Raw genomic sequence first — 24,136 nt, 5'->3', positions numbered from 1 at the left:
GCACCTGTTCAGAATGGAAAAGCATACAGATAAACAGGTTAAGTGACTTCAAGTCCAATACAAGCAATTGTGAATTCACGGGTGTTCGTATGAATCATTCTCCATTTCCTGCCAGAAAGCTTAGGTTTCACTTAATTACGAAACAAAATCATGAATGAAGAAGGCTAATTCACAGGCATACATATCATACATTTATTTGTTACTTTTTCCTCACATAGCTCTCTGTTTTCATCATAGCTGTTTATGGGCACTGAAAGATCATAGAAGAAAAAAGTCTGGCAGCATTAGATACACTATTTGCAAAGCATATGAAAAATCTGTCACAGCTAGAAAGAAGCTAACAGATGGTAGCTGGATAGACGCAACAGCCATAACTTCTTCTACCTGTGGGTAAAGAACAAACAGTATCAGCTCCAGATTACAAAGTGCAGCTTAAAGAACCTAACTTTAAATGATAGAGAATCAAGGTGGAAAATGGACAGATACAACTAAATGTTTGCCAAGTAGTCTCAGCAGAAAGGATATTTTCAGATGATTGCTAAAGCCCACTGACAGTAAGATTGCTAAAGCCCACTGACAGTAACAGTCCTCTCTCTGCTGCACTCTGCTAAAGAATAAAAAGAAAGGGGGGGGGGGGCATGTAAGAGAGTTTATTTTGCTGGAATTTTAATTGCAGTTCTGTATATCATGCTGTCATCGTTTGGCTTCCCCCTCTGCCATACACTTAAAACACTGTTTAAAATACGTTGTACCAAAATCATGCCAAATCATAAAAACGAATAAAGACACCTTTCATCATCAAATCATAGAATCATTAAGGTTGGAAAAGACCTCAAAGATCATAAAGTCCAACCATCAACCCAACACTACCATGCCCACTAAACCATCTCCTGAAGTGCCATGTCTACATGTTCTTTGAACACCTCCAGTGATGGTGACTCCACCACCTCCCTAGGCAGCCTGTTCCAATGCTTGACCACTCTCTCATTAAAGAATTTTTTCCTAATATCCAATCTAAACCTCCCTTGGTGCAACTTGAGGCCATTTTCTCTCGTCCTATCACTAGTTACTTGGGAGAAAAGACCAACATCCACCTCGCTACAATCTCCTTTCAGGTAGTTGTAGAGAGTGAGGAGGTCTCCCCTGAGCCTCCTCTGCTCCAGACTAAACAACCCCAGTTCCCTCAGCCAATCCTCATAAGACTTGTTCTCCAGACCCCTCACCAGCTGTGTTGCCCTTCTCTGAACACACTTCAGCACCTCAATGTCGTTCTTGTATTGAGGGGCCCAAAACTGAACATAGTATTTGAGGTTTGGCCTCATCAGTGCCAAGTACAGGGGTACAATCACTTCCCTACTGCTGCTGGCCACACTATTTCTGATACAGGCCAGAATGCTGCTGGCTCATATTCAGCCAGCTGTCAACCAGCACCCACAGGTCCTTTTCTACCAGGCAGCTCTCCAGCCACTCCTCCCCAAGCCTGTGGTGTTGCATGGGGTTGTTGTGACCCAAGTGCAGGACCCAGCACTTGGCCTTATTAAACCTCATACAGTTGATCTCAGCCCATCAATTGAGCCTGTCCAGATCTCTCTGCAGAGCCCTCCTGCCCTCCAGCAGACCAACACTCCTGCACAACTTGGTGTCATCTGCAAATTTACTGAGGGAGCACTCAATCCTCTCATCCAGACCATTGATAAAGATATTAAACAAGATTGGCCCCAAAACTGAGGCCTGGGGAACACCACTTGTGACCGTACACCAACTGGATTGAACTCCATTCACCACAACTCTCTGGGCTCAGCTGTCCAGCCAGTTTTTTACCCAGCAAAGAGTACACCTGTCTAAGCCGTGAGTTGCCAGCTTCTCTAGCATAATGCTGTGGGAGACAGTGTCAAAGGCTTTACTAAAGTCTAGGTAGACAACATCCACACCCTTTCCCTCATCCACTAGGTGGGTCACCCGGTCATAGAAGGACATCAGGTTGGTCAAGCAGGACCTGCCCTTCGTGAACCCGTGCTGGCTGGGCCTGATCCCCTGGTTGTCCTGCACATGCCTTTTGAGTGCTCTCAAGATAAACCACTCCATAACCTTCCCTGGTACTAACGTCAGGCTGACAGGCCTGTAGTTCCCTGAATCCTGCTTCTGGCCCTTCTTGTAGATGGGTGTCACGCTGGCAAGCCTCAAGTCATCTGGGACCTCCCCTGTTAACCAGGACTGCTGATAAATGATGGAGAGTGGCTTGGCACGCTCCTCCGCCAGCTCCCTCAGTACTCGTGTGTGGATCCCCTCCAGCTCCATAGACCTGTGAGTGTCCAGGTGGCATAGCAGGTTGTCAACTTCTTCAAGGCATGTGACTAACATTACACATTTAAATAATCATAGATTATGGGAATAAACAGGGTCAATCCTGTCACCACCCCTTTTTGCAATGACTTACATAGAACTATCTGCTTTTGCTTTCCCTTAGTCAAGATCACTCAGTGTCCAACCCTTTTCACCCCAACATCAGTTCATTGAGGGAATCTGTAAAGTACCTTCATACTTCAGGATTTAGTGAGAATAAGGATCTAACCCACATTCACTTGTTGTATCACAGTCATATACAGGTATTGTTACCACAAGCAGGTAGTAACTTTTCTAAAGCATACAATTTGGGAGAGAGACCCAAGACCTTCCCTTTCAGTTTAGGGTAGAAAGTTTAGGTAGGATATGAAAAGCAACCTATCTTAAAGGCAACCCTACTTGATAGCAGGCGGCTGCAGTTACTCCACGCCACGTTGAAATGTTGTAACTAACTAAGAAACTGAACAAAGCACTTGTTTCCCAGGACACAGCATTTCTTGAAAACCAAGACTTGTGATCACAAGTTTTTGGAACAATTGAGACTCTCCTCAGTCCAGATACGACCAGCATGTGACACCACCTCATCCTATGCAGCAAGAATCCCTACATTACTTTGTAATGGAATTTTTCCACAATACATTTGATTGCAGTACAAATGCCATGTATTTCCTTTAGTTCTATGAAGCACAAAGCAAAATAAATTGAACAGTGTTCTCATAAAAAGAGGGGTTAAAGACTGTATGGAGATTAAAGAAATTTAGAATCAGTTTTCAGATCAGCCCCATACATCATAGGTGGCCTTAAGAAATGTCTTTGCATCTTAGCTCTCCATCACTGAAATGGGATAACTTAATACTGACTTTCAAGGCACCAGAAGTTCACTAACACAGATAAAAGCATCTATGAGCTTATATGCTCAGAAATTAGTCATGAACACCCACCTAACAAAATACAAGTATAAACTATTCCACAGAGACACTAGCTAACTTGATTTCTATTGTGATTTCACACTTCAAATTATTTGGCCTGTCAACAGAAAGGATGTCATCAAGTGTTCTGTTTAGATGAGGATGTCAATGCATACACACACACAGACACCACACTTGCTCTTCCTCTTCTGAGGCACTCAAAGGATTATTCTGGAATAGTAGAACACTGGAAACTATTTTACTGGCTAAAACAAAGGCAGTTGGAATGGAGGAAACTAAAAGGTAACTGTCAGAAGTACATCTTCCCAGCAAAAATTCCTAGTGCCCCAGCAAAAAAGAGGGCCCTTATTGAGAACTTCAGAATAAGGTCATATTGTTGAACTGTCTTGTCAACAAATACACTGTAATTACTGAGTTTTTTTAAAATGGGAACTTAGTCCACTGTTTTACATTTTGTGTGCTGAAACTTTTAACTACAGCAGGAAGAATCAGAAGAATGAAAAAATGGACAATTACAGTAAACGGAGGGCTGAACAGCATAAGAGATGGAGGCACCAAACTAGAAGTACATAAATTTCTCATGAGCAATTTTCTCACATCTTTACGTGACTACTCTCAGACTATGTGTGCTCTGCTCTAGGTAGTCAGATCCAATAACAATTAAAACGTGCAACAGAATAATGATTCTGCTGTTAACATCTTGGGTTTGTGGGGGAGTGGGGTGATCTGCTAGAAAAACATTCCACAGAAAGTCACTGAACAGAAAATTATCAAATTCGAAGGGTGTTGAGATTACTCATACTTCCACTCCACTGGCTTGAATCTATTCAAGGTAAATAAATGCTCAAGCAATAACATGCAGAGCTCCATCCATATGATAAAGCAGTTGAAAAACTCAGAAACGTGTATTTTGAAGTTACTGTATGAACCAAAGATTATTGTTACTAACATACTGAGGGTGGTTTAATCTGCCTATATAGGACCAGTTCGACACAAACATTTTTAGCACTACACCAAAAAAAGATAAAGGATTTCCCCTGTAGCCAAGACATATATAGGTACACTGTTAAGTTCCCAGGATTTTTTCACAAATCGCTCCCTCTCCGCAACCACATCTGATGGCAAGCTACCATCAGCTGCTCCGGCCTCGGCTCTGCCATGCTGCGCTTCTGCACATCACTCGCTATTAAAAGGAGGTATTTCGGTGTGGCTGTCCCTGGCTACCGTCCCTCAAATAAGCTGTAAGAAATGACGAGTCACTGGGCGGGACGGGCCGACCAGCAGAGGGGACGTGGGCTGGGGCTGAGGAGCGAGGTGCCGCACCGCTCCGTGGGCTGCCACGGCTCGACACGGCACCTGCCGGCTATTCGCCGCGCAGGCCAGGCTGCGGCGGCGACGGCCGAGAGGGACGAGGCTCCCCGGGCTCAGGGAGCGCCCGCGCTCCCGCCGCGCCTGCCCACGGGCACTCACGAAATGGCGGCGCTGGCCCGGCCGCCGCGGCCCCCCACTCCCCCGGCGGCGGCGGCTAGGGCGGGCAGCCCCACGCAACTCCCGTTGGCGCGGGCCGGGAGGGAGGCGGGGAGAGGGCGTCCCGGCACCGCCGTGCGCGGTAAGGTGTGTCCCAGGTGCCCGGGCTATATCAGGCGGCGCGGCGGGGCGGCGCGGCTGCCCCATGGCGGCTCCTGCCATGGCCGAGCCGCGCTCCAAGCGGCCCCGCGTCACGCTGCCCGCCTGCCCGGCGCACCGCCCGCTGCCCGGCAGCCGCGTCAGGCAAAGCTTCCCGCCCGCCGTGGAGGAAGGCCTCTGCGGGGTCACCGGCGCCCTGCTGGAGCTCGCCTACTGCCTGCACGCGCTGGTAAGGCAACGGGCGGGGGCAGCCCGGGGAGGCAGCCGAGAGCGCAGCGCGGGTTCCCCCCTCGCCCTGCCCGGGCAGCCGCCGAGCACTAGGCGGCGGGGTAAGGAGGTGCCCGGGGGCCGGGGCAGGTCCCGTCGGCGCTGTCGGGGGTTCGCGAGGGTTTCAGAGTCGGGCAGGGACGGAAGAGCGGTGCCTGCCCCGTTACGTGGCCCAGCGGGATTTGGGGGCCTCTCTTCGAACCCGGACCCCGCAGCTGCAGCACCTCTCCTGTCGGAGCCGCCGGCCAGTAAGTGCACTTACCCCGGCGTGGCTGCTGACATGGCTCTAGGAAAGCAACGACGGAGGTCTGGAACACGCGGGTGATGAATCAGGCATTCATGTATTTTGGGTAATTCACATAGAGCGTGATGCCTGTGGAAGGAGGAACAGGAACAGTGAACGCTAACAGCTTGGAATACAACTCCCGCGTGTTTTTTTTTCCCCCCAAACTCTGTAAGTAAAATAGCAGTGTGTGGTTGACTGGTGAAATAGCAGTTTGTGAACATTGCTGTCTCCATAAGGTTTTTTTGCTTCCCCAGGCGGAACGTTGGACATGAATTAAAAAGGTTATCTCTGATACCATGTAACATGCATGCTAGAATTGTGTCTGGCTATCAAATAGTAAGGCAACATATATTTTAACAAAGCCATTAAAATAGTAAAAAATCCCCAAAATAATCAATGCCATCCCTTCTGATGCCAAGCATCCACTGACGAGCAACACAAACTATATTCAGTATATCCCCAAGATCCTTTGATCAAGCTCCGTGTCAAGTATTAGCCCAATAAAAATTGAAGTAGGCAGTAAAACCACTACTTCTTAAGCATGTGTATTAAAATACTAGTGATTGGTAGCTAGTGATGGGTGGGATGGAGAAAGCTCAATTAGAAACCATAAACCAAACTAATAAACCAAACCTAGAAATGTGAACATCTTAATTCGTTAATGATTGACATAAGATTTACCTTAACGGTTAAGCAAGTGTGGTAACTTGGGCTCCACTTGAAGCCATGCGGCACACTTGCACTGAGGAACTGGTTATAAAACACTGAATCTTGACTCTTCTGTCAATGGAAACATGAATGAAAAAGGAAAAAGATTATGCAAATACTGCAGTGAATGTTCTTAATAAAATGTTCCAGTCTATACTTTTTCTTGAATGGTTTATGGTCACACGTGTATGTGTGTCACAGGTTTTCGGTATCCCAGGTGGCCATGAAAATATAAGAGAAAAACATAAACTTATGTATGTAACTTTTCTGCATTTTTTCTAAACAGAGCAACATAAGTGAAACACAAGTATTTCATGTTTAAGCAGGGTAATAGATGAAAGCAGGAAAGACCGTAAGAAGCAGAAAAACTTACGAAATACACATACTTGTTCCCTACCCCTCCTAGGCAGGCTACAAGCGAACAGCTTGATACGTAGTACTCCAATACAGAGCATATCCAAGAGACAAAAGCTGTGCTGTATTGCATAGGCAAGTTTAGGGAACCAGCAGATCATGATGCTGTAGCTCCCTCACTTTGGTTCTTGGCATATTCCCAGCTGCTGCCTCTCAGCATCAGAGCTGTGCAGAGCCAATGCTAAAACTAGTATAACCTGGTGGCTCTCCTTCACTACCTGTCTCCAATGCATTCTCTTTATGGGACATCAACACCATGGGTAAAATTCTTCTAATGTAGGAGCTGATACAACTATTAGCATAGTTAAGTGGTTAAAGTTGTTACTTTCCCGTATAGAACAGAACAAGGCTTGCAGTGAGTTTAGGGTTCTATTTCTAAAGTATTCCTAGGCACGAGCTACATACAGTATTAAAGCTGTATATAGTATAGTTCGGTAGCAGTATTCTTTATTTTGGAATAACATTATCCATAGTGAAGCTGATGAATAGATGCAAAGTTGTGCTTGTTCTGTTTTTGGTAATTGCCTCATCCTTCTCATGCCTTTGAAAGCTAACTTTTCACTGCAATGCTGACCTGAAGGGATAAATCTTATGTCCCCTGTGCTGCAACTGTTTAAAAAAAACAAAACAAACCAAACAAACAAAAACCAAACAACCCCCCAACAAAACACAGTAGCAACAGGAAAAGAACCCCACCACCCCCAGCCACTCCTAAGTAAAATATTTTGGGGATCTCTGCTACTGAGAGAGGACATCAGTACTACAGTTACTTGTCCAGTATTAAAGGACAGAAGGTGTTCTAGTAGAAGTATACAGTTTTTTTCATTTAAGACTGTAACTACTTAATTTATTGCAGAAATTTGGATTAAGGTCTTCAAAGTGATTGTGCTTGTAGCACAGCTTCCATTGGAAGGGTCTCTCAAGTTCTGATAAAGCCATGTTCTGCTGCAAGTGAGTCCCATCTCCAGCAAATCTTAACACTTGTTCTCTGTGTGCTTAGGGTGAATATTTTGATCAGTCACATGTGGCTCTACCAAATGTTTCAAAGTTCTTCTTGCATCAAGCTCTGGAAGAGAGAAAAGCTGCAGAGGCTTTGATGAAGTATCAGCAAGAAAGAGGAGGCCATTACTGTTCTAAAACAATCCAGGTGGGTAGTAGACAACAAGCTTTCAAGCAGTTGCAATCTGCAAACGTTACTCTAACTTCTTGCATTATATTGTTCGTACTTCAGATCTCTATTCATCCACTATTAGATTTCCACATGCGATTTCCCTGTCATATTAGTGTATGTGGTTTTGTTCTTGATTGCAATGTCTAGAAACTGTCAGATGCACAGTCCTAACTCTGCGTGGTTGCTTTCTAGCCCAAAAGAGTATGACCAGTGGTGCCCTTTTTCTTTCACTCAGCTGGAGACTGCTGCTTCCAGTGTGGTGTAAAAGATTGAGAGTCTTCTTAAACTGTGCTGAAACAGCCCACTTGTGTCCTTCACATTGAAACTAAATAGAAGCCTGGAAGCCATTAGCACCTAAGAAAGGTGGTAGGAGAAACATGCAGCTTGGGGCAGTAGTTGATCTGTTGGAGCGCAACTCAAGATAGAATTTGAACTAGAGATCTGGCTCAGGCTTGCACAAATACAGAGGAGTAACTCCATGTTATCAGAAGAAAAACCCACCTCATTTGCTAGAAGACCAAGAGGCTGATTCTCCTCTACCAAATTAGTATTCTGTAAATAAGTTAATACAGAATTTTCTTCTTTGGCCTATCATAGCAGTTGTTAAGCTGTAGAAAGTAAAAATAAAAAGGCCATCTTGAAAACCTTTCTATTCAGTTTGAATCGGGGAATACCTTACAGAAGCCTTCCAGTACTTAAAGGGAGCCTAGAGGAAGGATGGGGAGGGACTCGTTATCAGGAAGTCTAGTGATAGGATGAGGGGTAATGGTTTTAAACTGAAACTGGGTGGAATTGGATTAGATATTAGAAAGATATTTTTCACTGTGAGGGTGGTGAGACACTGGAACAGGTTGCCCAGAGAAGTTGTGGATGCCCCGCCCCTGGAAGTGTTCAAGGCCAGGTAGGACAGGGCTTGAGCAGCCTGGTCTAGTGGAAGGTGTCCCTGTCCATACTAGGGGGGTTGGAAACAGATGGTGTTTAAGGTCCCTTCCAACCCAAACCTTTTATGATTCTATGATACGGTTTCCTGGTGTAAGAATGCTCCTCAGGCATAGCTGCTGCTATCTAAATCTCTGTTCCTTGAAAAACTGCTTGGGTTCTGCCATTTCTATATATTTACAGCCATTCAACTCTGCAAAATACAACAGATGCTCCAAACTAGAAGGAGTTCTTGCAAAATCCTAGCGCTTCTTGTTTATAGTGCCAGCTAAGTCACTGGAAACTGTCAATGAATACAGTAAGATGAGATGTTCTTCTGAATAAATGTAATTCTTTGTTTTTAGAAACCCAACTGTGAGTATGCAGTTGGTCTGATGAAAGCCCTGGAAGTAGCAATGGCACAGTGGAAAACTATGATACGCTATTTTGAAGAGCTTTATGCCCTGAGTATTGAAAATGCAGACCCTCACAGCGCAAGCACTATCAAGAAACAATTTATCGGGCCCAAAATCCGGAAGATCAAGCTCATGGGAGATCTGCTGACCAATGCGCGGAGGCTTGACTGCTCCCAAGATGGCAGAAATAGTCTTGGGGATTACTTTATGGACCGGTTGCAGAAAGAGTTCAGAGCAGGCATTGAGGCAGAGTCTAGTCAGCACTGCAGCCGCTGCCCACCTCTCCATCAGTGTGCAGGAGCTGCAGAGGGTCTGAAGCGATCCCAGGGAGAATCTTCCCAGCACAGAAATGGCATAGGGCCAATATATGCAACCATACACTGCACTACGACGCTGCCACAGTGTAATGATGGGACAGGAGCAAAAATGAAGCAGGGCAGGGAGGGACTCTAATGCTGTGGCTGTTGCAGCTATGGGGCAGCTCCTAAGGCAGACCTGTACAGAGGGCGGCCTTGAGACCAGAACTCAGGGGACATGATGCTGTATCGCTCTTCCTGCTTTACACCCTGTCCCCTCATCATCTGTTGAGCCACAGCTCAAAAACTAGCCCATACCATTTTTTTGTTTCAATGATAACAAGGTTGCTAGTTACCTAGATTGTTGGCATTAGTCACACTTCTATCTATGCAATTCCTAGAAGGCAAAAGCTTTTAAGCCTCTTTTCTGTCTTAAATGATTAATAGGATTAGTTAGTGCAAATTATTTTTAGCAGTATATATAACTTTTTTTAATAAAACAAAACATAACTTTAATACAAGGAAACTTCTCTGTGGCAGAAAATCCAGATACTTAGTTTTATATTATTAGATATTTTATATTACTAACATATTTTACATTACTAACAAGTATACTAACATAATGAACTTTTAAAAAAACTTGGTTTAAAGCAAAGTTTTCTTGTCTTATTTCTATCATAGTAGCAATTGACATAAGTAGTCTAATTCATTTACTTATCACACAGCTGTTTCTAGTGGTATACTTCTCCAAGATGAAGGTTGCAAACATTTCCTCAACAGTGGGAGTAAGACAATGTGCTGATTTTCTCCACAATTACTTGCCTAGTTGCCTTTTCTCATCCTCAGAAAGCAGATGAGAGATAAATTAGGGGTTCTCATTAGATGTGATATTTACAGGTTCTAGTGTGTATTTTTGCAAGTGTCACTGAAGACACTAGCTCTAGGGCTCTGTCCAGACCTCACCTAGGATGGTTGCTTTAATTGCCATACCAGACCCCTATTTCAGCTGTCTAAATCATAGTATTACTATGGTACTACTGCTATTTCTTGTATTCCCTATCTTCATCCTCAGTGGAGGAATAAGGTCCTAGTGAAAAATGCAGCACACTTAACTAGAATTGCATCATAAAGAGTGGCCACCCATTAGTTTTGCATTTCAGTGAGGGCAGTGTTTAATTAGGGGTGATATTGGCACCACCACACCCAAGGCCTTTACAGAAAGGAGTGCCTCTTTCTGTACACTGGCTACCATGGTCACCTAAGAAAAGCAACTGGCTAGATCAGCTGCCTGTAGCTAGGGGTTTTTGTCATTATATACAACATCTTTTATGCAATTGGGGTTTGCTTTGTTGGAAGATTGTCTTACACTTTTATGTAATACTGTAAGCGAAACTCCTATTATGCTTGAAAATAAATTCAGTTCAATATTAAAAATGGCATTTTGCATCTATGTTGTATTCCTCAATTTACCACAGGTATGCTAGTATTCTCCAAGAGATTTTTGCGTATGTATACAAAACTGAACCAGTACTTTTCTACTACTAAGAAAGTTGCACAAGATGGAAGAGTAGACCACAGAATGAAAATAAGCATCAGAAAACTGCATGAAGATAAGAACACTGCACAATGAAACATTTTCAATAAACTCTGACTTTTATACATAGCTGCAGTTAAGTAGCCATTTCTGCAAAAACCCCCACCTACTTTCTGTTGGTGGTGTAACACAGGACAATTACAGTGCAGATGCTGTCCCAATCTTTCTGTTAATATGATTCAGCTTTGGGGGTGGGGATCACTTCAAAACAACCCCTGTATTCATCTGTAAAAATACTGCAGTCTGCTACAGGAATGGCTTGAAGCACTTTTAGCAACATGGTAGATTTGCCTGTGTTGAGATGGCTGCTCTCTAATACAGCAGTTAAAAGATACTTCTATCTGGGCTAGATTCCATCACCCATCCTCATGCTGAGCATACCTTAGTCAACAATTAGTTCCACTGACTGCAACTCAACATGAATAACAGCAATGGAATCCACCCCTCTCAGTATTGAAATATAGCTCACTAAATATGAACAGAGCAAAGCTACTCACTGAATTACAAACTAGTGCCATATAAAAAACACTTCAAATACCACTGGTAATGTTTGACCTACATCTACAACTGAGACTTCTCAAGTCAACTTCTTCTTTAAGAAGTTGGTGACCTTCTGAAATGTAGGTACAGCTGCCTCCATGGTTTCCAGCACTTAAGACTGTCTTTTACCTTAAAGGAATTTGAACATAACAAAGAGCCCAACATCTAAATTTTTCAAAGCAAGACTTACTTGCCTCTTCTTTTTCCCTGAAATACTGCCATGTCTGCTTCTCAGAGACTCTTCTCATACTCATTTTTGTAGCTAAACATATCCACACATTCTCACATTTTGGGTCTTTTTCTTGCCCTTTTCCAAAACACATTCTGGGCCCTCTGCCTGAAGAGACAATTCTGTTAATTTTACATAAACTCACAATCAGCCATTTTCCCAGTCTCTATCCTCTGAAAAAGAAAAGAGAAATCAATCAGTTAGTGTAGATAACAAGCTCTTCTTGTCCACATGATGCTTCTGCTGAGAGGGTACATATGCTTGTGAACATGATCTCAAATGTTGTTAACAATACCTATTTATAGGATGAGTCTGTCCATGCTTCTCAGCACAGGAAGTACAATCTGCTTCTGCCTTCCCAGCTTCCTTGAAAGCTACCCTGAAAAAAAACAGATGAAGGATGAATGTGGAACAGGTATAAGACACAACAGTTAGAGAAACTTTACAAATTCTTTCTCCACTGAATGCTTGTTCATATACACACTCCTGTATCTGTACTTCCAAATCAATGCCCAAACCATCCAAACACATGATCTGGAGCAGCTCAGAATAGCTATAGCAGTACCAGTACCCTAAATACAGCATCCAAATCGGAAGCTCTGTAAAGACTGAATCTACTGAAATGATGAGTTACAGCCACAGAGGCTTCCAAATGGGTATTAACAGTGGCACACTTCTAAATGCTTGCCGTAAGCCCTACCTATGGTTGCAGAGAAAGGGCCCTTTCTGCTGCCTACTCTCAGACTGAGGAATTCATTAGAAGTCTTTAGGTGGAGATCATGCTGTCCTTCATCCTCTCCACTATGGGCACACAAAATTGAGAAGAGCACTTCAGGATTTGTGCTATACAAGGACGTTTTTTCAGGCCCCACCGTACAAGGCAACATCTTTCTGGACAAATCCATCTTTGAGAATAATACTGGAAAGTGAATATTAGTTCTGGTGGCAGCAGGAGGGAAGGAGGCCTCAAAGGCACCTTCACTGGAAGACCTCTCCGAGCAGAATTCACCATCTAGTCACAGCCTTCTCTAGACTTTTTCACTTAGGTGAATCCATGCACTTAAGCGCGTTCATGGGCAATTACTGGCAGTCTCCTTGTATTGCTTGTCCAAGTCCCACCACTTGTTGCCATTTTGCCAAAGGTAACCACTATGTGTGTGAGTCCCAGAGTGCCTTTTCCTGGGGTCAAATACAACCTATAACACGCAGTGGCAGAATACACTACAACACTGGCTAAGTATTAGGTAAAACTACCTTTTCCACAAATGAAACCAACAATGTGTAGAGAGTTTGTGTCTTGAGTGGGTCACACAACTAGTGCCAAACCTTGATATCACAATTTATATGTTCAGTTGTTACAGCATACAACTATCTCTCATTTGTACTTATTATGCACTATTGTATACCTAGCACTATTTTGAATACAAATTATTTTTACTTTATAACTGTTCAATAAAGATTTTAAAAAAATGAATCTGTTCATTCTCTCTGGATCAAAAAACCAGTAATAACAGTGAAGTGTTTCCACAAGTTTGCTACTCTACCTCTCAGAAACTGCTGGAAGATACACTTAAAAATGAGTAAGGGGCGTCAACAGCTGATCTCCTTGGGACATACTGCAGCATTAGATACAGTGAAAGAACAAACTTGTACAGAGTCGAAACATGTACTTTTTTTCTTTAAATAAAAATTTTATCTTTTGGGGATAATGACAGAATGTGACTAACAGTTCTTGTCTTTCTCTGTACTCAAAAACATTGAAGTAAGCAGAAAATGGTGACAGCAGATTAGGGATTTTTGCAAAAAACAAATCATGTAACAACAAAAGAAGCCACCATCATGATAGACCCTCTGAGAAGTCATAAGCACAGAGACTGGCAACTAGATCACTGACAGATGTTTTTTACCTTTTCAGATTCTCTCAGTCAGCCCTTTGCCCCACTGAAGACAGAGCTTTGCCTTTGGTTCTGAATGAGATTAAATTTCACCAACATTTATAACTGCAGAATAGAGATTAATTTTAGCTCATTATACATTAAAAATACCCATAAACTATTTAAATCATGAAGTCAATGAAATCACACAGTTGAATTGCTAAGTGCTTCTGTATCGGAAAAAGAACCAAATTTCTCTTCTCAAATGATATTCCAAAACCAGAGTAAAAACTGCAGCATCCTTGAGAGATGTTACTAAACCCCACCCCATTTCTCCAAACTCTGCCACTGCTAGTTACCCAAACCAGTAAATTCTTATTGCACAAGCAATCCAACTGCAGTGCAACTACACGTGCAGCAAAATGCTACTTCACAAGGTGAAGTCAATCACTTCAAAGACTTCAAAATAAAGGTAAACAGAGGCTGGAGTTGAAAGAGGAACCTGAAATGGAAATGTGTATCTCATAACTAATGTGGAGAAGAGTCATTTGCTGAAGTGATAGCTGAACGTAACTCGGGCCTCAGCTCTCCTCCGGTACGTCATTACTAAACCATTACTGCATTGCTTTATTGGAGGAATCAAATCCTTCCTGTGATAAATATGGCTGCAATTTGCTGAGGCACTAGCTGGGTGTCTCAGCCACTCCAGACCTGACCCTCCCAACACAACTTCTTTTTGGTCTGAGGTCAGATTGTTTCAATAACTGTGCTTGAGTCTTGCTGAACATTTTCCATCCTCCGTAGGAGCCTCTGAACTGTACCAAGGTCAGACGTGAGCAGGGACACCCTGATTCCTGAGAAAAAGGCCAACACACTTCAAACGGCCCCTGACACATCCGCTTTTTCTGCTGGGAATTTTTCCGCAGGCGAGAGAAGAGAGCCTTTGCTCCAGAGTAACGCCTCTCCTGGATGGGCCCGCTCCCTCCCTCACCACCCTGCCCCGGAGACCCGGCGGCCCCTCGCCCTCCTGCGCGAGTCGCGCCCCCATGACCTGCCTCAGGCCGCAGCCCCCGCTCATGGCATTGAGGTGACGGAGAGAACGCCCGGCCCAACGCGGCCGTGCGCGGCGAGCCTCTACCACCCTCTAGAGGCGGCCATGTCACGCCGCCGCCTCCCGGCCAGCGCAGCGCCACCAGGCGGCCGCCATTTTGAGCGGGGCCGCCGCGCCGACCCCTCCCGGCCACGACCTTTCCGTCCTGACTCTCCCCTCGCACCAGCTGCCCCCGCGGGGCGGGCACGGCCCCGGCTTTCCGCGGTGTCCCCGGGCCCTGCGCGGCCAGGCCCCGGCGACGAGGTGCCGCCCGCACCGTCCGCCTTCACGAACGCTCCCGGAGTAGTTACCCTGTGGCCGCAGAGCCGCGACCGGCGCGGAGAAACCTGTCCCAGGGCTGGGGGTTTCTTCCCTGGGAGAGACCAGCGGAGCCGCTGCCGCCACCCTGCCCTGCCCGGGGGCGAGGCGTGCACGGCCGCCCCGACGCCGGCCACGGGCCGGGATGCTGCAAAACGAGCGGCTGCCGGTACCTTCGGGCATCGGGGAGCCTTGCTTTCCCTGACCGGCTGAGCAGGGCGGACTGCTGAAAGCGAAAAAAAAGGGGGGGGGAAAAACCCACAACGGTGCAGCGGAGCGCCGGCAGCTGCTGCCGTGAGCTCTGCAGCGGCCCGAACACTCGCAACAGCGCCCCGCGTCCGCGGGACACCGCGCCCCGCTGCCCCCCCGCTGCTCCGGGGGCTCCGGCAGCCGCGGCCCCCTCCCCGCCCCGCCGCGCCCCGCCCCGTCCCGACCGCCGCGCCGGGGGGGTTCTGGCATAAATAGGGCCTCGAGTGGCGCTCCTGGACCGGCGCGGCTGGGGAGGGGGTCGGCGGCGGCAGCAGCAGCCAGCGCTGGTGGCCTCGCCTGGGAGAGGGTGTGAGGGCCTCCACTCCACGCACCCGCCTGGCAGGCAGCTGCCGCTGAACAGCGCGACCGAAGTCCCCTCTCTTCTGATCCCCTCTGGCCCAGCTGCCCTCTCCTCCACCGCCCCTATGGACTTACTGGGCCCCATGGAGATGACGGAGGGCTCCCTCTGCTCCTTCACGGCTGCTGATGACTTCTATGATGACCCGTGCTTCAACACATCGGACATGCACTTCTTTGAGGACCTGGACCCCCGGCTGGTGCATGTGGGGGGCCTGCTGAAGCCTGAGGAGCACCTGCACCACCACGGGCACCACCACGGGCATCCACATGAGGAGGAGCACGTCCGGGCGCCCAGCGGGCACCACCAGGCCGGTCGCTGCCTGCTGTGGGCCTGCAAGGCTTGCAAGAGGAAGACCACCAATGCTGACCGCCGTAAGGCTGCCACCATGAGGGAGCGGCGGCGGCTCAGCAAGGTCAATGAGGCCTTTGAGACCCTCAAGCGTTGCACTTCCACCAACCCCAATCAGCGCCTGCCCAAGGTGGAGATCCTGCGCAACGCCATTCGCTACATCGAGAGCCTGCAGGCGCTGCTGCGGGAGCAGGAGGACACTTACTACCCGGTGCTGGAGCACTACAGTGGGGAATCGGATGCCTCCAGCCCCCGCTCCAACTGCTCCGATGGCATGGTGAGTGCCCGAGGGACAACACCTTGCCACTGAGGCACCGCAGACGCTGTTGCTCTAAACCTGCGCAGGGAGAGTTGCCTCCTCCTGCCTTTTCTATAGCAGCTGCCTTCCATACCTCCCCAGGCAGAAGACAAAGTCCTTTCTTGTGCTTTGAGCTCCAGAAGTAAAGGGAGGTGGGGTTCCCGCATGCCAGGATCTCTGGGAAAGAAGAAAAATCTCTTAAACACTTTTTTTCCCTGGGATGAGAAGTTAGACAGGTCCCCCTGTGTCCTAGGGGAGCCAGGGAGAGTTGCTGGGGGAGCACTTTGGGAAGCTGCTTAGGATGGGTACCTGGGGGCATGGTGAGGTCTGAGCCCTGCCTGTGCTTCCGTAGCTCCTGGGGTATCTGTTTCCATCTTCTGCTGTATCATTACCTCAGAATCCTCTAAGGACAGCAGAGAGGAAGGTCCCCCTTGGTCATGGTAGTTACATGGGAACTGATAAGAGTCTGGGTTTTGTTTTCTGCCATTTGTCATGATAACAGGAGGAGGGTCTAAGCAACAGGAGTTGTTTTTCTTGAGCCTTAAGAAAAAGGTTCTCCATTTCTCCTCTTGCTTCATCCCCCCGTAGACGTTTACCAGCAATAGGAAGGAGACTCCAGGCTTTCAGTCCTGCTTGTATGTTATGGAGAGGGGAGAAGAAGGTTGGGTGTCTCATTGACGCATCTTTTCACTGGGACTATCGGCTCAAACTCTGGTCTGACTCTGGGGTGGTGGGACATGGTGACTGGAGTGCAGAACAGCTGTCTGGGATGGGATCTTGACAGCACTTTTAAGACCTGAGATTTTTTTTTTCTGTGCTCTGGTGAGGGTAATCATTACTGAGTTGAATATCCTTGATTATGACATAGTTGGCAGAGAAGATTTACACAAGTGATACCTCCTCAAAATACAGCCTTTTTATTTTGTCAGAAAGAGTAATTTCATTGTGGATTAAAGTACTGGAAACAAATATACTGGTCAATGTTTGGGGGCTTTTTCTGGACAAAATGGAAATGGGAAAACACACTAAAGGAAATAAAAAGGGACAAAGGTAGACTAGAGGCTTTTTAAGAGGAACTCATGTTTGAAAAAACTTTCAAAAATTAAATCATAAAAAGACTCATTCCCCTCTTGGTCTCCTGCTTGTAAATTGAAGCTACATGTAGGGCAGTATCTGATGAGAATGCTGGAAAACTTCATCTCATTTGTAAAGCCACAGCATTCGATGCAACAACAATGGTAATTTTCCTTTAGAACAGCTGTGCCACATAAAATATTCTGGGTGAATCCCGTTCTAGCCAAGTTCTGCCTCATTCAAAGAAACTACAACTTGATGGCATTTCAGCCAGGAGTGGGATGATGGCAGAGACTAGGGACTGAAATATGAAATGGGATGTTTACTGGGATTTCAGTAAATGCTGTCCCCAACCAGTGACCTCACTCAGGTTGCTCTCCTTTCCAGATGGAATACAGTGGGCCTCCTTGCAGCTCTCGCAGAAGAAACAGCTACGACAGCAGCTACTACACAGAATCACCAAATGGTATGTGCTGTAATGGCTGTGTGAAACGTGGAGACAGGCAGTATAGCAAACTTCCCCATCCTTTCTCTGTTCCCAGTTGTTTAGCTGACCCCAGCTGGGCCAAAAGAAGAACCTGCCTTTTCAGCTAGCAAGCTGTTGATGGTAACAGAAGCACTGGATTCCCTCTAGATGTATTTGCAAATATGGGGATATGTTACAGCTGCATTTCCTATTTTTCAAATATAACATCTGGATAAAAATATATTCCTTTCCAACTAATTTTCTTTCCAACTAGTATTTAACCATGTTTTGCATGAAGACTCTTCTAATTCTATCATTGATCCAAACTGGAGAAATTGTCTATTGATTTCAAGTCTTCCTTTCCCTTTCTATGGACTGAAGTGAAGCCCTGGATCCATCCTGCGCCAAAAGTAACATACTTTGGCTGGGTCTTTCTTCCATCTTGCAAATTACAATCTCTGTTTTCTGATAATTGGCATCCTTCACCAATATTAATTTCCTCTGAATTTTTACATACAGCAGCATACTGTCAGCCACTCACTGGGGTTTAATGAAAGAACTATATCCTGCTGATAAGTGGATATCTTAAGTATCCATTGGATAAACTGGTCGCCTTTTTGTCTGTTTTTTAGATCCAAAGCATGGGAAGAGTTCTGTTGTTTCCAGCCTCGATTGCCTCTCAAGCATTGTAGAGAGGATTTCCACAGATAACTCCACATGTCCTATACTGCCTCCAGTGGAAACTGTTGCTGAGGGGAGTCCCTGTTCCCCTCCAGAAGGAGCGAGTCTGAATGATAGTGGAGCCCAAATTCCTTCCCCTACCAACTGCACCCCACTTCCCCAGGATAACAGCAGCAGCAGCAACCCTATCTACCAAGTGCTATAAAGGTAGGTCCAGCTGGACTGCACTGACAACAAATTGCTCCGTTCAGCCAAGCTCCGAGACCTGCCTTCTGAGACTGAAAAGACTTCTCAAGACTTGTTCCAGTTTTAAAATATCACTCAAAATTCCTTCAAATATGTAACTTTTCAAACCTGTATTACTTCAAAACACACCTAGTTATTTATTGGTTGTTAAACTAAAGTTATTTAATATGTCTAGAGGTAAAATCGTATACCATGAAATGGCCAATGTTTAATCTGGGTTTTGGGGAATAGGAACCTGTCTCTTAAATGCAGAGGAGAATAGAAATCTAGTAGCATAACAGATCCTTCCTATTACTCCTGTTCTGGCCAAAATAAGGTTGTGGACCATTTTTTATAGAACTTTTTGTATAATTGTAAATAAGAGTTGCTTTGCAAAAAAAGGGGGGAAAAAAAGAAGAAAAGAAAGAAAAAAAAACGAAAGTAAAAATTCAAAACAAAAAGGGGAAAAAAATTTAAAAATATTTAATATTGCTTGGTTTGTTGTGTCAAACTTTAACTTTATATATTTATACGATGTGGTTGCCAAGAATGTTTTCAACAGTATTCTAAATAAAGACCCTTATTTATAAAATCTGTGGTGTTATCTTGACTTTCATTAGGGCTTCTAGAATTACTAGTGCGTTTAGGAGTGGTATTAAAATCACTGCCTTGGCAGGAAGAAGATACAGGTTCTGATTCAGCAAAGAAATCAAGAACATGCTTCAGCTGCACTATTTTCAACTAGTTTGCATAAATGTATTGCTGAAAAGGGGTCTACTTTCTTCATATTGTATCTTGGTGATTTCTAAACCAAGTCTTGCACATCAGAGGTCATTATTAAAGAGATCTGTAAGGTAAATAAGCATGTTTCTCTTCCTCCCCCCAAAGTTCACAATTACATTTTTGGACTTGATCTTACAAAGACGTGTTAGAACTAGGAATCGCAATAAATTAGACTCTCCCAATTCCACTGCAGCTACTGAAACTTAGTCATACAACAGTATCTCAGAAGACCAGGTACTACATTCTTGGACAGATGTTCAGATTTTTCATTCAAGTTCTAATTTTCAAGTGTTTGTTCCACATTCATATATGCTCAGGTATTAGAAATTCTAATTGCAAAGGTTTTGGTTTTTTTTTTTTTTTTTGGTCATAAAGTTCAAGGTATAGATCAGTTTTCCTCAAGCTCAAGTTGGAATTTAGGCCAAAGATAGGCAGTTTTAATTTGGATTTGAACTTTATGCATCTCTGGCAGTACTACTCCAGGGATTTACTTCTTGTTTAGAGCCTTTCTAAAAATAACGAGTAGGCTATGTTTCATTCAGTATATATGTGAAACCTTGCAAGCTTGCCATGAAACTGAAAAATGTTGAGCCCTAAGCAGGTTGTCATTGGGAAGTAACTATCAGGGCATTTCTGTACATTTAGACAAGAATAATGAGCAGCTACAGACAATGTGAAACAACCCATTTCTTGTCATATGCCTATGTTTTATGGCTTTTATTTAAAAATCACAGTTAAAAAATAAACCCAAAAGCCAACCCAGATACCGTAATCAGCTTTAAATATTTTGATGACAGATCAGTCATTGTATTCTCTCCTAGGTGACTATTAAAGAGGGAATTTGTGCAGCTCTTACCTCTTAATCAGGAAAAAGAAAGAGGGAACAGCTAATTCCGTGAGAATGTCTCACACTCCTTTAGTCCTGGGGGCCTTGAAGATCAGTGCTCTACGGAGAGGAGAGGAGCGAGCAGCCTTGTGTCAAGCAGAGCACTTGTTTCTCCCTCCTCCTGGGACAGAGGCGTGCTCCAAGCTTGCTGTCTTATCCGAAGCCAGAGGGGCAGCAAAGGTAGCAGCCATGGGGATTCCTTCTTCATCCATGTGCTTGTGACCATGGTGGATGATAAATCAGCATCGAGGCATAGGACCAGTCTGTGGAGCAGGCCAGGCTCCCACAGACTGGAGGGGACTCCAAGGCAGGACTGGTCCCTCAATACCTTCATCAAAGTCCAACTCTGTAAAGGTCTCCCATTGATTCACTGTGGGCAGAAAACAGTCCAGCCCATAAACGTTGAGCTTACCCATTTCATTTTTCCATTAAAAATAAAACTGAAATGAACTTGAGAATATGCTAATTTATACTAGCATGAATCAGGAGGGTCTCTACTCAGGTCAGAAAAATGCTCCAGATTATTTTGAAGCCAATGTCACTAACTTACAAAAACTAGAGAGAGACAGTTAGAGCCTCACAAGTCAATGCCTTGTACATCAATCTTAACATTTTCTTAACATTGCCTCCAGCAAACACGCGATCAGCAGGCCCACAATGCAAAAGATCAAAAGATGCCTTTGTGAAATACTGTAGACCTTGCCATCCCCATACTCTGAGGCTGGTAAAAGTATCAATTTTATTGCCATGTAAATGGCAACCAAGAAAGATTTTGCCAGTTCAGGAACTACAGAGACTCTGTATATACTGGCAGCTCAAAGTTCATGCCTGCCTCACTACAGCACCCCACTTCTGCGGAACACAATAGGGTGTACCTGGCTGCAAAGCTGGCACGACAGAGCGGACACGGGGCACTTGTGCTCAACAATGTACATGCAGTTCCATGTGAAGTCATGTATATTGCATTTCACTGATTTATTTTAGCAACGCAAGTTTCCACATACTGATGTTAATGTTACAACAGAGAGCAAGCATTTAGCACATCCCAAAATAGATGGATGGATGAAGAAGAAAAAAACATTCACAGATTTCCTATGCAGAGCCCATCTTTTTCCCATTGATGTCAGTGAGAAAAGTTCACTGGAGTAAGGCCAAAGGGTGTCAGTGCTGATAAATACACGTTTAGGTTACAGCTATATTTATTTTTGAACTTAAATAAGGAAAATGTGTTCCCTGTGCAATTTGTCCTGTCTATTTCTAAGGTAATATATTTAAAACAAATGCCTGAAGTTACTCTACTCCCCTGTGCATCAAGAGGACAGCATGTTACTGACAGAAGTGTATCCTTGCAAATATTTCGAAGCTGGAAATATTCGGATTCAGAGCTTTACTTTAGTTCCGACAGTGGCAAGGAACATAAACAGAGCTGAGGAACAGATACAAGACTGATCCAACATTTACAAACTTTGGTTCTTAAATTGGGCTCCTGAAGGTGTTATTTAGGCGTTTAGGGCTGATCCTACACGACAAACTGCAGTCTGGCTTGGTCTACAGAAACACTCCAGCATGGGCTACCAATATACCCCAATAGCCTGAAATCACCAGTTCATACCACACAGGTTCCAGTTCAATATGCTGCAGAATGTGGCACCTAAAGAAACACTGTCTCATTTAAAAAAAATCTGAATTCTGCAGATTGCACCGACATGCAGAGCCTGGGAGAAACTGGGGGTGACTGCACGCCAGACCGTTCCTTTCCCCAGGCTGCCTCGGCAGGACAGTACAGAGCCTTGCCTGAACGTGGCTTTGGAGCTTTTCATTAAAGGAGCTAGAATTGTCTGATGTTTCCTATGGAATGCTACCTCCAAAGGGAAAGTCATGCAGCTACAAATAATTAAGGAAAGTAGATGTCTTTGAACATAAAGATAAGAGTGTGTCTTAGGAATGTCTGATTTGATTTGGTAACTTAAGAAAGCCCTACTGGCGCTGCATGACAAAACCAGTATTATTGGTTTATCTTATTCAAACTATGGCTATGGAAAAAGTGAAGAGGAACAAATTTATACCTCACATATATGCTCAGTGCTTTGATTTTAAATTTCATCAGGTCACTTGCAAATATGAGAGTGAAGAGGATCTTTTTTTCTACTTTCAATATTTCACAACAAAAAAGTGAAATAAAGTTGCTGGTTTTTAAAAATAATAATGTTATACACCATTTCTCACATGAACATTGAAGCTGCTACAAAATTTTTTCACATACTGAAAATTCTATTTCAGGTAAAAGAAATATATTAACTCTTTCTGGTATATTTTTTCCTTTTAAAATAATTTATCATCTGTATCCAAAAATATTAAAGAAATATTAAGTTGGCAATTACTTTGCACCAGATGCTGCTCTTTAAAAATGGCTTGTCATTTTAAACACAAGATAAAGACCTTACAAAACCCCACTGAATGTGGAAGGAAAAACAGTACTCGTTTTACAGCTTGTATTTTGCAGAGATATTTGAAAGGGTCAAATTGTGCAAAGGGCAAAAACTGCTCATTTTACTAATAAAAATGGTATTATCATCTTCAGAAGAACTACATCCAAAAGTGAACAGACAGCAAACGTTTGTACTTCGTACCACCCAAATGTTAATGAGAAGAAATTAGTATTTCCCTTTTCTTTAAAAATTATTAATTTGTTCCTTGAAATCAGTGGCAAAACTTCCAGCTTCAGTGGGAGTGAGGCATACCTGAGTACTCATTAAGTACTATTTATCAAATGCTTCTCAGCTCGCCCTCCCTCAGCCTGTCAAATCACTTGTTTTTCCAGTAAATCTGTTGAACAGTCACGACCTTCTCTCCTTGATCTACGCAGCACTCACCCTTCTCAAAAGGTTTGTTGCACAACTGGGAATGTCATTAAGTGGAGACCAATGTCTCTCCTTTCAATATTTGAGATTTCAGGGCTAATGAGAGAGAGAATGGTCCCTAGTGTAATACAGAAGAGCCTCCAGATAGTCCTTTCCCACCCAGATCCCACCAGGAATTAGGAACATGTCTGGCATAAAGCCACTTGGGCCAGTAGAAGGAACCCAGAAATTTCCCTGTGGACCCAGAAAACTACCTTTCGCATACACAGACACTTCTGAATAAAGACCTTAACGTTGTAAGCTTAACAGCAAAACCTGACCTATCCTGTAGCCACAGGGTGATAGAAAACCTCAGGGTTTTCCCAATACTACAGTCAGCATAGCACTGAACTCTTTTTTTCTTTCTAAAACATCAATAACTTTTATCTTCTATACGCACCTTAGCAACATCAACAAGTGTGCTACTTTACTTTATGTAAGACTCAATGAATAACCCCACATTCATCAATAGGGAGGCAAATACTGTATATGAAGTGAAGCTTTCCACTATTTATTAAAAAAAATATTAAAAACTCTGACAGACGATAACCTCCTTCATCAGAAGACTGAGGGAGGTTGTGATTGTGGTTGGAGTGGTGGTGGCTTTTTGCTTGGAGTCAGACTCACTCAGAGCTCTGTGTCTCAGCACAGTCACCTCGTGTTGCAAGTCCATGGCTGTAAAAGGGGGGTCTCCCAATCTCAAGGGACCAGATCTGGAGATGCTGGATAAAATCATGGAACTGTTGAAACCTTCTGAAACAGTCCTCCCGAACTCACCTGAACTGACCTTGAGCCGTTTCTTTGGTCCAACAGCAACATCTGCTGGATACGACATAAATTGCAGTT

At 44.4% G+C, this 24,136-nt stretch overlaps 2 protein-coding genes across 2 annotated transcripts; both read left to right on the top strand.

The window, feature by feature from the left end:
• Positions 1 to 4,607: 4,607 nt before the first annotated feature.
• On the top strand, positions 4,608 to 9,531 carry LOC309405515 (ferritin light chain-like; the record flags this gene model as incomplete). Its single annotated transcript, XM_082000294.1, has 3 exons — positions 4,608 to 5,127; positions 7,574 to 7,720; positions 9,028 to 9,531. Exons 1-3 carry the CDS (start codon positions 4,945 to 4,947, stop codon positions 9,529 to 9,531), a joined length of 834 nt encoding a protein of 277 aa, XP_081856420.1. The 5' UTR covers positions 4,608 to 4,944.
• A 6,150-nt stretch (positions 9,532 to 15,681) lies between these two features.
• Positions 15,682 to 18,701, top strand: MYOD1 (myogenic differentiation 1; the record flags this gene model as incomplete). Its single annotated transcript, XM_082000117.1, has 3 exons — positions 15,682 to 16,254; positions 17,737 to 17,815; positions 18,448 to 18,701. Exons 1-3 carry the CDS (start codon positions 15,694 to 15,696, stop codon positions 18,699 to 18,701), a joined length of 894 nt encoding a protein of 297 aa, XP_081856243.1. The 5' UTR covers positions 15,682 to 15,693.
• Between the last annotated feature and the right edge of the window lie 5,435 nt (positions 18,702 to 24,136).

This window comes from Phaethon aethereus (assembly GCF_964289735.1).
Source record: "Phaethon aethereus genome assembly, chromosome: 5".
Taxonomy (NCBI): domain Eukaryota; kingdom Metazoa; phylum Chordata; class Aves; order Phaethontiformes; family Phaethontidae; genus Phaethon; species Phaethon aethereus.
The sequence above is the reverse complement of the archived record's forward strand: the minus strand, read 5'-3'. Positions and strand labels throughout refer to the sequence as shown.